The following is a 16,458-nucleotide window of genomic DNA, read 5'->3' as shown; positions in this document are numbered from 1 at the left end:
GCATCGTCCCCGTGCAGACGCAAGGAAGGCATCGGAGCTGGAGAAATAAAAGTGTTTACCTACCTTGAACCTACTGGGCAGAACTACCACACCTGCCGGACATAAGGTCTGTATGAGTTATCTCTTCGTTCCAAGATCCATTGCCCTCGTCTGTATTTTCAGTTCTTGGTTCCAAGATCCGTTGCGCTTATCTATTTTCAGTTCTGCAGAAATGTTAAAAACGTTGAGAAGAAAACTTGTATGTGCGCTCTGTTTTTTAACAAAATAATAGTTTAGTATGACTGGAAGCGGACAAAACTGGGGATCAGTCGAACTGGACGCCTGCTTGTCTTGTTCCATTAGCCAAAGCTTCTTCAGATCGTCTTAAAGCTCAGTGCGAAAGGTCAGTCCGAGGTTTTTCTGGGTTTACGAACATCATGACTAAGAAGAGCAGACAATGTGAAGTCTCGCTTAAAACTTTCTGGTCTGTTGCGTTTTCAGTTTACTAGCTTTAAGCCAACGGAAGTGGAAGTCAACGACGTTTGTCCCCCACAAAAAAAGTAACCAATCAGCTACATAAATAATGATTGAGACCAGAGTTTCAGCGAGATTTCAGATAGAGTCTTCAAAGGAATTGCCGAAATTTGACAGCCTGTCACTTTGCAAAAGTTTAAACCTTGGTCTCGGCAGACCGCCAGCAGTTCAAAGACACCTCTGTGGTTATAGGTCTCTAAGGTGTGACCTTACACGTCAATTAGACAAGAGTTGGGAGGATTCCTAACTAGGCCCTGGTGCACAGAAGAGATGGCTGGATGCTAATATTTAGTTATCAGCTAAATGAATTAGAAGCAGTAAATTTAGCGGTTGCTATGCATTGCATCCAGAACCCCGGTCCTTGGTGGTCAGTGCATTCAAGATGTGGAACAAATGGTTGCTAGTTGGAGATACGGCAAAAGCAGAGGTTGGATTCCGCCTTCCACACATTATTCTTCAACAACGACCTTTCGAAACTTCCATGACCACACGGTCGCAAGATTACAAAAGTTTCGACCTCGACCTTTTAGACAAGGTCTAGCCTGACCCGTGCGTTCCATTCTGGAGGCAGGCAACCACCGGCAAAGCAAAAAGTTCTTTCGCACTGCATGTGCGATCAAAAAGAAATAAAAAGTGAGGCTGATGCCTACTGTCAGTTATAAATATTGAACTGAATCTTCGTCTAATCGGATTCTCCTGGCGGCGCCGGTCCTACAGTGGTGCGCTAAGTGGACCAATCGAACGGGTCGCCTGCTTGTCTCCTGCAGGTAATCTTCTGACATTCTCCTTCATCCTAAAGAGATTGATCCTTCCACGCCTTATCTGCATACTGAACGAATGCTTATTCTCAGCATGTGTTCTCAAGTTTTGTTTAAAACTTGTCTGCGGCTAAGACCAACAAGAAACTAGAAAAAAAAGATGCCTTCCGGATGTGGATCCTCGGTGAGGCAAATGTTTCTTATTACTTGAAGAAAAACTGCATTTGGGTACAACGGTCTTAAAAGTAATTATTAAAATTTTATTTTAGATATATGGAAAGCCCATGTACATATGCATTGTACGATTTCTAAGGTCTGTGTAACCCATGACAGCTCTTCATAATTCGGTCACCAATACAGCGAAGTTCGGGTGTCCTGGGTTCAGATCTCGTCTCGGGCAAAGTTTTCTCTCTCTGCATGTTACATCTGTTTACAGTGCTGACTGCCTTGCCGTGGTATAGTCTTAGTTGCTGACTCGGTGTAAAACATCCCACTTCCTCCTTTCAACCGAGTTGTGTCGGATCACGTGACCAAACCTCTACAAGCTTTTGACGCTTTCCATTTACTTCTTCGAGAACAAACACGTGAAACGAGCGTATGTTTTTCGCGTCTGGGGGTGCATGATGGGATTTCCACTGCAGGCGTTTTGTACTGACAACATCTCGTTTTCCGCACGCAACAGATGCTCTGGGAGACACTCCTGCAATACGTTCTTGATCTTTGTCGAGATGGAGACGAGACGCGCTTTGTCTGCTCGCGAGAATGCGATACTCTCGCAAGATTCTGGGAAAAGACTAGTCCTGTCTGATGTCTGGTCGGGGGTACGGTAGGGAGCTTTCGTCAAAATATACCCAGAGGAAGCGTCCTCGCACATGATGCTGGAAAAAACGAAGGCTTGGGGATTTCTTGCTGTTAAAGTACTGTCGAGAGCAATGCCAGAAAAGCTTACTGCAAAAAGTTTACTAAGTAAACAAGAAAGTTGTTTAACAAATTCTTGTAAACCGATATTTATTACGTCCATGATTACAGTTTAATAGTTGCTTTTCCCATTAGTATGTTTCTTGAAACGATATACACGAAAGTATCACTAAATCCTATCTCTCTCGACATAGATATACACATGGGGATTTACTTAGCATCTGTGTTTAATATGATGTCAAGAATGTTAACTCTTATTGCAGAAGTCAGTGTTTCTTTCTCGCGGATGGAAGGGTATTATATGGTTAGAGTGTAGAAATTAGTACCTCGTGAAAAGGCTCTGTAGCCTAATGGTTCGTACTCTTACTAACCCAGAAGTTTGATGGTTCGAGGCTTGCTCTGGGCTGGGGCTAAAAACACCTTCCACCCGTCTTGTTCACCCAGCAATTGTTTGTAAAAATGAGCACCTGATTACATTAGTGAAAGGTAAAGGTAGTGGAATGTGGGGCTCCACATGCTATCCTAGACACGGTGAGCCACTTACCTTCACTGCCTCTACGCTCTTGATGGGCTAAGTTGTCTCTTACGTTATTAAACGCATCAATCGTAGTTATGGAAAAAATTTTAAAAAAATACTTTATAATTATATATAAAAATATATAATAATATAATTATATAAAAATAATTTTATATAATAAAAATAATTTAGAAAAGTAATTTTTTCATGCAGCAAATGCCCCCTGCTCACCTCTCTACACCTCTCCTTGTCCAGAAAAGCAAACAACCTTGCAGGCAGGCCGACTAGACTAACAACTACCTGCTCATTCGGTTTCGACGTATCGCGAAAATATGAAGTCGTGGTCTGTCAGCTTTACTTTGGATCGGGAGTACTAAAATAAAAGGTTTCAGCTCCCTAAACACCATTTTCTCCCAGGATTCTGTGCTTGGAACTAAGCCTACCGTTGGCTAGGGGTCGCTTGTCTCGCATTGTCTCCCCATGTCAGTGACGTCACGCTCCTGTGGGACACAGTCATGAAGAGATAAGGTTACTTCATGATTATCTCTGGGACAGCAAGTGGTTGGGCGGACCGAGGAGTGGGCTGACAGTTTAGAGGTTCTCCGTTCTGCTTACGACCCATAGCCTAGGACTTCAAAGGGCTTGTTAGAGCTGAAGGAAGTAAGTGGCGGTAAAAGCAAGCCCCAGGGGTAGGGATATCCATCTGCTTATTAACTATGGCCCTAGGAAGTTGAGACGAGGTGAAAGGAGAAGATGGGTATTTCTCTTTCCAGATGCCGTGCTTTATCATGAACCACTTGCAGTTCACTTACATTGCCTTTACTTTGCATTTTATAATTTTGAAGAATATTTCACGATCTACATCAGGTTCTTTAACACCTTTCCTGAATATTGTCTCCACATCTGATTTCACACTTATCCATGCCAGTGTCAGATTTTCTCGACACCAGTTGATGTTCACAAAAGGTCACGTTCAGGTTCACATTTGCCTAAGGTTCGAATTCAAACCCAGTTTGTTGTCGATGTCTCTTGATCGGATAATATTCACTGAGGCAGCAAGACCATCGTTGGCAAAAAAGTTTTTATTGCCAATGTGATGTCTACCAGCCTTTTCTTTGTGTATCGTCCTGTCTTTCTGCTCAGTGCAATTATGTCAAACGTCCTTTTGGTAAACAACATTTGTGATGTTCAAACCAAACCGGTCAACAGCTCCATGTACAAAAGCAAAGCTGTTTGATGCCATTCGTGAAAAAAAATCTACACCACTGTTTATCTACAACTTTGAACATTAACCCAACCTTCCCCCACTCCTTCTTTCCACGAGGAGTGTATGTGTGTTTGCTGTGGTTGTTTGGCAATGGGGGGTGGGGCTAATTCTCCTTTTTTGACACCCACTTTAATCGTATCTCTTCTGACTTGCATAGCTACACCCGTAGAAACAAAGTTCCTCTAAACAGGCACAAACATTTGTCAAGAAACAAAATGGATTTCAATTTTTTTTTCCTCCCTGGTGGGGTTAGATTTAGGGGTGTAACCCCCTCTACCCACCGGCACACACCATGTACATCCCACCCTCCTGTCTCTTCTCCTGGCATTTCAAGCCCAGTACCCCTAAGCTGCAGGGGTCGTGACGTCATTCATCCTGCACTTGGCTGTTTATTGTGCGTGTCTGATTGGGGTGTACATCACAGGAGTGTTGGCACTTCCACCCTGCCAAACTACAAGGCCGGGGACAAGAGACAACCATCAAGCTGGGTATACTTAGTGGGCCTTGCACCAATCGTTAGCAATTGTTCCGCCTTTGTCTGACAGGCCAGCAACTCCTGACGATTTTTTTGCTGGAAAGTGTATCCTCCAACATAATTAGGGTTCGATTTCCAGTTAGGTTAGACAGTTAATAGGCTTCATCTTGTAGCATTGTTATGAATTTCGATTTCCAGTCGCAATGAATGACTGCACATTTCTCGTCTTGTTTTTTGTTTCATGTTTTTATTGTGCCTGAAAGTCGTTTTAGTACAACCTGCTGTAGCTTTGTCTCCTTTCTGACAGTCTAGACACACATATTCTTGTGAATGAAAAATCAAAACTCGATTCTACAAATCTCATAGCAAGTATGAAGGTGCAATGAAAACTGATTTAGACCTGAGTATTGTCTAGAAAAACACCAGTCATTAGTCCGGAGAGCCCGTACCGAGTGCCCTTAGATGTTGTACTCGCACACATTTAACTTTTGTCTCCACAGTCAATCTTGGGGTAGGGAAAGTAGGCAGTTACTGAACCCCATACTACCACTACAATGTAAACTTTAAATAGTTATTTTATAAATTTTAAATATTTGTTTTATAAACTTTTATCTTTTATATTTTATAAACATTTAAAATTAAACTTTCCAGTACTTATTCAACTTTAAATACTTATTTAAAAGCATTACTATTTATTATTTTTCCCAAATGTTATCTCTTGATTTTGTCGCATCTTCTGAGGTTAGCTTAACTTCATTGCGTGACAGTCACGTGACCAGGATAAAGCCTCGCTCTCGCGTACACGACAGCGTGATGCTGAGCCTTGCCCCTCCGGCTTTTCTTTCTATCTGGGCTGGGTTGCATGTCAGGTTTCGAGTCGGACTTAATCCCACGATTATTTTCAGCTTAACTTTAGAAAATAACACTAAGGAAGTCTTGAAAACGAGGCTTAGATTTCAGGTCTCGAGTGGCTTTTCAAGACAAACCTTGGCGAAGTCGAGCTGCAATTGAAACCGGAGGGTGGAGACTTAGTCGCAAGAACCTCACTCCTCCTGAATATTGGTTTTCCTAACCCAAACTTTGGAAGTCCAAAGCTCTAAGGAGGAATACAAACTTAAATTAAGGATCTTCAGAAGCAATGACTTTTTGGTCTTACTCTATGGAAGTGATTACTGGAAGCTATCAATACAAATCGTGGAGATTAGAGACCTTTCAAACCAAATCTTCAAGACATTCTGGACTAAAACAATTATTGATGATGAAATCCGGACAAGAGTCGGGCTGTACAGATATGACAACCATAATCCTACAAAAAGATGAAAATGGCTAGGGCAGAATGAAACCAAACACACACCCACCTCTCATCGTAGCGGTGATAAGTAGATGTTTGAATAATATTCACTGGGTTGTGCACTGTGTTGAGGGGACCGCGACCTAAATGATCTGACATCGGCGGTGAGGAAACTCGATCGTCCTTTGTGGATCCGCCGAGAGAGGCAGAACTCTGACAGACCCCTCTGTCATCTCCTCGGGTAAACCAAACCGAATTTAGTGTCTGCGATGAATCGTCGATACGGGTAAGTGGGGGAGCGTGTATGGTACTGAGCGGTAGCGGGATTTTACATCCGGGGTATTTTTGGGGCAAGCGGATATCCAAATGGTTAGAGCACTACCATCCAAATCCAGAGGGCATCTGTTCGATACCCGTGTTGGGCTGCAAACTCTTCCCTTCCCAAGCTACTCAACTGTCCGAAATGGGTATCTGACTCCATAAAGAATGTAAAACAGAGAGGGGGAAATAAGCACCTCTTTCCTTATCTTAAGTTGTCTGTCTTGGTTAAAATATCTCATTCCTGAACAATGGATAGGTTAAAACCTTTACCTGTTTTTTTATTTTATTTTTTTTTTTCATAATTTATTCTCTTCGTCACTCTTGAATGATTTTCAAAAGTCCTTGGTCATCAAAAACAAATTTTCCATGATGTGAAAGCTGCGCCAAACTCAGCAAGGGTTCAAATGCCACCCCCCCGTAAGTAGCTTTATCTGTCAATGGTCTATTTTTAGACAGCATCTGGAAGTTCTGGGAATCAGACATGTCACAGGAAGCAATCAAGCGGATCGAAAGCCATTTCTATCACGTGTGAGCTAAAAGCTACTATCCCCTCTTGTCTGCTTGGAGGCTGGGATTGCTGGGAGAGCAGAGAATTGTTGTCTACTAATGGCTCTCACACTTCTACACAAGGTTTGACCCAGCTGTGTGTACTCTTGTAGAAGGGGACGAAAGAATGGAGCACTAACTCTTGAAGGTTACCTCCGAATAATTAAATAAGAAGGTGCTTTGTGAAGAATTAAAACTGTCATGTTTTCATTTCTTCACAAAACACACAGCAGCTTAATTAATGAAACAGAACTGAAACTATATTTTCAAATGTAACTTTTCTACCCGAGGACTTCCAACTTCCACCTTCTGGAGTCAGCTTTTTTCTTAAAAGCAGGATTGTGGTAGGACATGAAACTGTTTTTACAATATAGTTTTTCCTCGCTGAACATCATGATAATTCAAGCTTATTACTGAAATTATGGTCCAATTTTTGAATACTGTATTGCAGTTAGGAACACAAGCATTTGAGCCAAATTGAGTTTCATATTGAAAACACCATTAATGAAACTTTCCAGACCTCCAGAGCAATCATCTCAAGGACACCAGATCATTCAGAAGATAAAGGACTAATTTTACCAGAAAAATATCATTTTCAACTTTGCAAAAAGCTTTAGCAAAACACAGAAGAAGCCAGATCTTAAACCAATTGCTTCCAGCACAAAAACACACAGATAACCCATCTTTTCCATTTTTGCTGTAGAGGCTCCATAATTTTCGAGCTTAAATTTCAGAACAGAATAAATACAACTTTTTCTTTCCAGTAATTCACTCTGTGAGTGTGCTTGTGCTCGCGTCCGCGCGCGTACGTATGGAAGGAAGTAAGTGTGGTTGTCATAAATTGTATGTTAAAAAAATCTTGTTACCATTCCAGTTTCAATTTTCATTTGTTGTATTTTTTATTAATACTGATCTGATGCTTCATTTTTTTTTTTTTTTTTTTTTGGCTGTACTTGTATGTGATCTGAATGCTCTGAGAGCCGACTTCTAACTAAATTTTCTAATGAAATATTAAATTTGTTTTTGCATTTTATCGCATTGTACTTCAATTATTATTTGAATTATGCACACGTATATTTTTGTTCTCTGTCGTAGCTTACATGAGTTTCTCGTCTTCTCCATTTTCCGTAGCAAACTGTCTTGAGGTGTTGCGGATAAACAGGTTTTACCACGTAGGTAGGCACCTCCATGCACCTCGGTCCAGAAACGTTGAGTGGCAGTTTCATTTAGGAATTAATGTTATGCAAGGCACCGCAGCAGACAACTTTGGCAGACGACTGGGGCGAGGTGACGATTATTACGAAACTGAAATCGTGGATGGCTCCGTCAAGATGACATTTATTACGAAACTAAGCCCGCCATTGTCTGCATCAAGATGACAATTACTATGCGGCCAAGCACACCACGGTCTAAGTCACGATGACAATTATGTCGAAACTAAACCCACCACAGTCTGCATCAAGATGACAGTTACTATGCGGCCAAGCACACCATAGTCTACATCACGACGACAATTATGTCGAAACTAAACCCACCACATTCTGATAAGATAATTAAATGCTCCCCCATCTGTAGAGTTGCTTACCTCTGTCAGAATTCTTCACCTGTGTTCTGATCGGTTCTCCATGAAAGAGTTTATTTTGTCGGGTCTTCTATAGACAAGTATATATATATAACTACATAGACTTATCCGAAACTAATACATAGACCCTGGCTGGCTCTGGTTAGAGACGACCAGCTTCCATACTGGAACTCGTTAAGGTGATACTGTCTCGGTATTCTGATTGCTCTGCCCCTGTGTTTGTGTATTTTTCATGAAGTTTCAACGTTTGTTTGTGTTTTTTTTTTCTTGAGCTGGCTATCCTTCTTCGATTTCAAAACTAAAGAAACTAGTGTCAATCTGTTCCTTGCTTGTTTATATGGTATTACGAGTGGTAAGATGGCTGCGTGGTGGCACTAGCAAGTTCTGGTGAAGTGTGTAATTATACTTCATTTTATATCGTAATAATCAGTCAGTGAATCAGGCTGCATACCTAACGTGTGTTCAGTTTGTTCACTCGTTCATATATTCATACAATTTATCTCTTTCTTTTTATATTTTTCTTTGTTGTTGTTGTTGTTGTTGTTGTTGTTGTTGTTGTTGTTGTTTCTTCTTCATGCATGCTTACTGCACTTGCTTAGTTTCTTATGATACCCAGACGAAAATTAAAAAAGTCTTTCGGTATTTCATTGTCTCCCTCTTTCACTCTTATTTCACTGTCCCTATCTCCCTCTGTTCCTCTTCTCTCTCTGTCCCCCGTTTCTCTGTTCCTCTCGATCGCTGTCCTCTCCATCCCTGTCCCTTTCAGTCCACTACACTACTATCTATCCCCTCTCTTTGCCCCTATTCCCCTATCTTTCTTCTCTCTAGTTCCCTGTCTTCTCTCTCTCTCTCATCCTCCTCTCTGCATATGCATTGCTGTGTGCCTGTATTTTTGTTGTCAGGTTCTTGCTGTGTAATACCAGAACATGAAAGTCAATACAGAAACATTCACGAGCTTGACCTGTAACAAATTCCCTTCGCCTGTATGAAATTCTAACCAGTAGGAAATCACGACCAGGATCATGTGATCAATTTCATGTAGGGGAAATAATTTAGCTGTAGGGGAGATAACTGTATACTTCCCCTCCAGCAGTAATTATTTTTACTCTGAGGTGTAATTGGGGGGCTGGTAGAAGGATATTTACTCTCTCGTCCAATCCCTTCTCCTCCCACATCTATACATTCTTGGAAAGAAGCAGAAGTCGTAACTAAGTGAGATCGTAACCTACATATTTAATATACATAGCCATCTCTCTGCATTTGCATGTACTCACCCAGGCGATGCAATGGTTCTCAAATATCTCACAGACTCGGTCCTCCACCCGGGAGGCCGTTACCGTATAAATGTCAGGGATTTTGCAGGGGATTTCTCGCAGGGAATATTTCTTGTATTTCGACTCGCTGAAATTGATCACATGGTGGTATTCATGGCCTGTGATTGGTTACAGTGTCAGGGGGGCCATTTGACCACTGTGCTCGCCTTTGCCCAGATGAAAGAGAATGGATAGAAATTGAAGATATGGTGGAGGGAAGAAGGATGGCGGGGGAAATGAGCCAGGTTATCATCCCCAAATAAACAAACATGCATACACGCACGCGAACAAGAGACGAAGACCGACAAGCAGACGCAGACTATATATGTGTGTGTACGTATTGCAGGTCAAAGGACGACATTCTAAGGCAAGAACCAATACATCCTTATTCCACAAAAGTGGATCCTGTAGACCAGAGTCGGAATCCAAGACAGCAAGACATCAGTCGTTGTTCCCTCGGCGCCTCCCGCGCCAGCAATCAGACTCCACGAGCGCCAGCAGGCACCAAATCACTCCCAACCAATAAGGTCATTCTTTTACGGACCCGCGCCTCTAAGGGACCGGCAAATGACAGGTGATTTTGCACCTACATACGCCGGCGTCCGTCTCATCCGTTGTCGCGGCAGATGCTGTTGTAGTTGTTGTTTACCCTCGAGGCTACGACAACATTATTATCTCCGCTACGCAGCTGCAGTGGTTTGAGATGATCAACGTGGCGGTCCTGGAGGAATGCCACGAGTTCAAGTAAGAAAAGCAGTGAGTTGCTTGGTTCTGCGTGTCTGTTGGATCCAAAGATATAGGTAAGGGGTTGGATGATTCATTAATACTTGACTATCAGAAAGTGCAGCTGGGGACAGCTGGTACGATCAAAGTGAAGAGAGAAACAAGCGATCGTGGGCAGTGCTGGATGTTTTTTTTTCCTTCACTTCCCTCGGCGACAGAAAGACAATCACTGGTGTAACGTCAAAGGTCAAGCCTGGTGTGACATCCCATGGGAATGAATGACATCATGAGCAGGCCAGTGTAGCTGAACAGGTTCTACACTTGTGGAGCGGTGTGCAAAATTTCTGAGTGGTCAACGTGACGAGTTTTAGCGGTTGGCGTGTAGAAAACGTGATTGCGGAGTTCTAGCATTCGTGACCTTTCGTGACAGAAGCACGGTCCCTCTCAGCACCACCACCACCCACACTGCCCGCTTCTCTTGGCCAGTTAGGACCCGAATGAAATCCTCTTTGGCCTCATGCAAACACCCTAAACACGACTGGCGCTGTAAATCAATCATCTACAAGCAGACGCCAGGACGCCGTTTCGCGCGCAGGGTCGTGACTCCAAGGCGCGAGTGACGCACTCACCCCTTTATTACACGGCCCTCGACGACGGTTCGAGCAAGATGGTCAACGGTTACAACGCCTCCAGTCCTGTGGGCACCATGGTCCTCGACCTGGTGACGTCCAACCTGCGGGCCAACGACTCCCTGATCTTGACGAGCACCCCGGATATCCTGGCGGACACCATGCCACCCGCCAACGCCGAGAGCTTGAAAGTCGTGCGTTACGCTGTGCAGAAGGTGAGTACCCCTTTCAGTTGGTCTTTGCTACTGATCTTTTCTGTTACCTGACTTACTACTGGTAGTGACTAATGAGCCCGTCTTTCTTTTTGTTGTTTTTATTGGAAATGTTTGTTGTGCATGGCCGTTCTGTGGAATATGAACAGATGCAAATTTTCTTCCAATTATGTGCCTTTAATTTTTTAAATACCATACGACTACAATATTATTAGGATTACCCTAGAGGGCAATACAAATATTGTGTTATTTATTAATAATTTTGTCATCATCTTCATCATCATCATCATCAGCATCAGCATCAACAGCATCTCCTCCTCCTCCTTCAGTAGAAACTTCGGACGTGCTGCATCCCCGATCAGACCATATTAACAGGGATAATTAAATATATTAAATAAAGTATATTTTACAAATGAGACCAATTTTATTGCCATCGATTCGTCCATCGACTGAATGACTATCCATTATTGCAAACACAAGCGAGCTGACTAATGAACAAAATAAAACCTGTCCGATGTTGTACGTGAAAGAGAGAGTCCTTAGACCAGATGTTGATCGAGGAACCTTCTGCAGACTTTGCGCTTCAGGACCCGATCGTCCTGGGGGATAAAACAAGAAGTTCTACAGAGTTTCTGGCACCTGTGCATGCAAGTACCATACTGTGCAAAGAGGAAAGCTAAAGGTCAGAGTCTAATTGGATGAGAGAGCTATAGCATCAATTAATGTCGCTCCTCATTAAATTTTTCGTCTGGTTTTTATCCCCCGAAAGGCCTTCCAGCCAGCTTGGCATCAGATATATATATATTCATGAAGGATAACTGTCTCGCATGAGGTGCATTCTTCTCGCAGACGTTCTTGACATCTCGCGATACTTCACGATTAGCGAGGTTTCACGAGACAAAGACTAGAAGTTCTTCAGACTGGCAGTAATGCTGGCACAACCAGCAGGCGGCACAAGAGTTTGCATCGATGGTCTTGTGCAAAGACGATACATCAATGGCTGGTCAGTGAGTATGACCTCCTCACTAGTCCGATATAGGTACCGGCTAATCCCATTTGTAAACGGTCTAGTCTCAAGATCAGCTTTCCGGGGACAATCAAAGGGAGGTTCGTCAGTGCCCGCTGTTTGTGAGGACTTAACAAAGAGAAAGAAGCCAACGATGGACGGATTGACAAAGGAAGAAAGTAATGAAGAAATGAATAAGAAAACACATAAGTACAGTAAGGAATGAAGAAACAATACAGAAATGAATGAATAAACTAATAAGGAACGAGTGTGCAAATAAACTAAAAAATGAAAGAATTAAGTATTGTGATTGTCTCCTGTTACTATGTAAAAGACTGTAAAGCTGAAGCAAAGATTTTGCCGTGTAAAATAACAATGGACAATTACTTGGAAGCGATGAATATAAGTATTTACAATCTTTGTAAATCAGTAAATTTTTTGTTGCGATGCTGCTGGGAACATTTATGTTATATTTAGTGCTTTCTCCTTAGTATATTCTGAATGGTCTGTTGTGCCTCTGAGGTATATCCAGCGTCTTGCAGTGATATATTCTCCACGTTACATTCAATTTTGCTAAAGTGTTGGGAACTGTGGGAATGCTGTTTATGGGACGATGGGCGGACAATTCCAAGAAAAAGGTTTGTTTTCTTTTGTGCGTTAAATGAAAGAATACGCATGTCTGCCTGATTGTGGTCGGGCAGAGACATTAATTGAAAATGGGAGCAAATATCCTCCCTGTTTACCAAGACCACCCAGAAAGTTTTCAGTTACAGAAGAAGAAGAAAGAGTGGATTGCCGATTAGAATTGGAAAGCTAATGAATATAGAAGAGAAATATTTTGGCAGCGTTGTTAGAAGTGATGGAGGGGCTGATACACAAAGGGACTCGAGACAAGGAATATTTCTAGAATTTGAACAAAATATGGAAACCTTCACAGTACAGCAAAACAATACTCAAATTATTTCAGAGTTACATTCTGACAACATGTTATAGGGTTCAGAATGCTGGAGATTGACAGAAAGTGATACGACAAAATTATTATCTTTCCGCGCCACTGGCCTGAGATGAATCCTGCAAACCTACGGGCTCCGAAAGATAACTAACGAAGACAGCTTTACTCGCTCCAATCAAAGAAACATGAAGACGATTGTAACGGTTAAAAGAAGATGGATCGGTCGTGTCCTCAGACAGGAGGAAATCTCCACAGTAAAAGGTGCGCTGTCTTAGACACCTACAGGGAAAGAGAGAAAGAACAAAGACAACGGAGCCAAAGAGATGAGACACAGATGAAAGCTTTTAATTAATACATCGTATGGCTGCTTAAAGACCTACCTGAGTGGTGACACCTGTCAAAAGACTGCTTTCATAACACTTATTAATACGTCGAGCACGAATCTCGAGGAAATAAATAATAATGATTTTGTTGGTTTGTTCAAATCTCCATTTAGGCGCGGACACGTGTGATGTCACGGTTGGGTCATGGGTGAACGCATCGTCTCTGTGGATACAAATTGCAGAGAAAATAAATTATCTTATCACAGAAGCGGACGCGCGCGCATACACACACACACGGGCCTGAATAAGCAAGCGCGAACGCCTGTGTTTATGTACGATGGTTGCTTGTATTTATGCGTGAGTTGAAATCATTTGAGCTTGTTTTTGTTGTGCCTGGAACATTTCGTTTTCACTTCAGTTTACTCGGAACACTAAAATTTGTTTTTAAATGTTTTTCTGGTGTTTTTTGTTTTTTTTTGCCTAAGCCGTAAACGAGCTTTTTACGATGAGCTTTAGGGTTTTTTTTCATTTCAGATTACAGTCTCTTTAATTCCGCATTTTACATGATGTAACTTTGGTCATTTTTTGGAAGTACTAGAGTTATTCGTATCTATGCTATTGTATGTTAATTGACAGCTGACAGTTGTAGCTCCATTTTAAAGCGAAAAAAAAAACAAACAAACAAAAACGATTTGATTAAGTTTTGGAGATTTTAGAAGTTGAAAATATTCCGTAAAGCGAAGAACTCCGTCAAGTCTGTGAGAAGTTGCACGAACTTTACGATCACAATGAGCTACAAGAACATCAGTGCCAACCATGGTTCACGAAGGGTCCTTCTGGTGACTTCGATCTCAATGACGCCCCTCGGTCATGGAGGCTCAGCGAGGTTGATGACGTCATGCAAACCTCAGCGATATCCTCATTAAACGGGAGGAAAAGATTTTTTTTTTTTTTGTGGAAGCGATCGATAACTGGTGATGAGAAGTAAATTGTTTACAACAACGTAATGAGTATACGGTCTTGGTCCCGACACGATTCGCCTTCAACCATATGGAAAGCAGACATTCCTTGAGGGAAGATTATGCTTTCGGTGTGGAGGGCTTATAAAGGTGCCATGTTTTTTTCGAGCTCATACCAAGGAACTATACAATCTATTCGGATATATACTGACGGCAACTGGATAGTTTGAACGAATCCATCATCCAGAAACGTCCAGCGCTCGTTAATCGTAAAGGAGTCTTGTTATTTGGAGCTTGGATGGGATGTGTTGCCATATCTACCATACTTGCCTGACCTTTCATCCTTCATACTTCGACTTGTTTCGCTCTCTTCAAACCTCCTTGTTTGGTAAAACTTTCAGTTCAGATGAGCCTGTAAATCAGAACCTTTTTAAGTTTTTCACTGATAAAGACAGGTCTTACTATGAACGAGACATTATAAAGCTCAGTGCAAGATGGCAAAAGGTTATCGAACAAAACGGGTAGTATATCAATGATTGATATTTCTTCTTTATATAAATAAGTACCTTTAGAAAAACAAAATGAATAAAAAAACACTTCGTGACTTTTCCGACAACCCATGAATGAGGAATCGTAATGATGAATGGCTATGACGACCGTCGATGTAGACCGGGGCGAAGGTCGATTTCGCGGCCTTTAGAAAATGTGAACCTCGCTGCATGAGTGACGATGATTTTATTAACCACGCGGCCCATCCGAAGAGGTGTCATCAGCGATAACACTGACAGCCCCGACGACATGGGGAGGTCCTCCTGGCTGTCTCGTCCTCCTCTCCACCTTGTCTCGATCCCGCCCTCTGACGTCAGAGCGCCGGTCCATGCCGACTCGCCCGAGGTTCCGAGATGGATCGCATGCCTGGAGTCTGCATGAGATGGATTGGTTAATATTCACTGTGTACGTCTGGAAACCCCTTTCCCTGATCCGTCTCCGACGAAGAGTATCGTGTTTAGGAAAAGGCAGACTCTTTGATCATCTCGGAATATTTGTGTGTGGTCGTTAAATTTCTTTTGACATACCCGTCCTGCACGCAACACTGCCCCACCCTTTCTTGCTTTACTAAACCCACAGTGTGTGTCAAAAAGAATGCACTTTCCCCCCATCTCACCCACGATAAAAACAACATTCAAACTTTCGAAATGAAGACTGACAGCTTGCGGAATTGTTCGCGTTTGTCACGAGTCATGTGAAATAATTCCTCTGTCGATGCCTGATGTTATTTCTGGATGAGAAACAGAAAGACATCAATGAGTATTATCTTGAGGAACAACATGGCAGTGCAATTTTAGTCCGCAACATGACATGTAGTGTCATCGTGACCACCAACAACGGTGAAATATGGAAATACTGATTGGCCTATCTCAGAAATGTCGGATTTAATTAGTTCTCGCACTGTACAGCTGGGTCTCAGTATTTATGTTTGTTTTTCCTCAATCGGATGAGAAAGAGAGAATGTAGACTTCTTCCCCATCTCCACCTCCACCATGTTTCACTTTTTTATGTGTTCATGTGTTCGTGATTTATTTCTTCTCTCTTCTCTCTCTCCCTCTCTGTTACCGTGCCCGACCTTAACAGTGGCATCTACCTCATCGACAGGTGTGCTCCTCTCTCATGCCTGATGCTATGTCTTACAGGTGTGCGTGCCGCTGGTGGTGGCCCTCGGCGTCGTAGGCAACATCCTCAACGTCGTCGTCCTGACTCGTCGCTCGATGATCAGCTCCACCAGCTCCTACCTGACAGCCTTGGCTGCCTTCGACACGCTCTACTTGGTCTGCAGCCTCACTCTCTCCTTCCAGCACTACGACGGTGTGAAGAGGCGAGTCTGGCACCTGGTCCCATCCCGTCTGTCCCATTCTGACCTAACCCCCTAATAATATATAAATCAGCATCTACAATATCTCTATATTTACTTCTGCAATATCTGTAAATTAAGCTCAACGTCTGCTTGTAAATTAAGATTTATTTTTTCTACTTCTATCTCTACCCCGAAACCTCGTCCCGGTCCGTTGCATTTGTCGTCCCTTGTTATCTGCTGTGACACTGACGTAGGTCTGGCCACCCGTGTGTTCACACTCACCTGACTTCACCTGTCGTTG

At 42.6% G+C, this 16,458-nt stretch overlaps 1 protein-coding gene across 1 annotated transcript in view; it reads left to right on the top strand.

Annotated features, from left to right (window-relative positions):
* Positions 1-16,458, top strand: part of LOC112562794 (FMRFamide receptor-like) — a 35,957-nt gene that overhangs the window by 15,025 nt on the left and 4,474 nt on the right. Inside the window, exons 2-3 of the mRNA XM_025236289.1 lie at positions 9,848-11,068; positions 15,997-16,178. Of these exons, the coding sequence (XP_025092074.1) occupies positions 10,892-11,068; positions 15,997-16,178 (359 nt within the window). The 5' untranslated portion in view covers positions 9,848-10,891. The remainder of the gene's footprint in view (positions 1-9,847; positions 11,069-15,996; positions 16,179-16,458) is intronic.

This window comes from Pomacea canaliculata, linkage group LG4 (assembly GCF_003073045.1).
Source record: "Pomacea canaliculata isolate SZHN2017 linkage group LG4, ASM307304v1, whole genome shotgun sequence".
In the NCBI taxonomy this organism is placed as follows: domain Eukaryota; kingdom Metazoa; phylum Mollusca; class Gastropoda; order Architaenioglossa; family Ampullariidae; genus Pomacea; species Pomacea canaliculata.
This window is presented reverse-complemented; position numbering and strand designations above follow the sequence as displayed.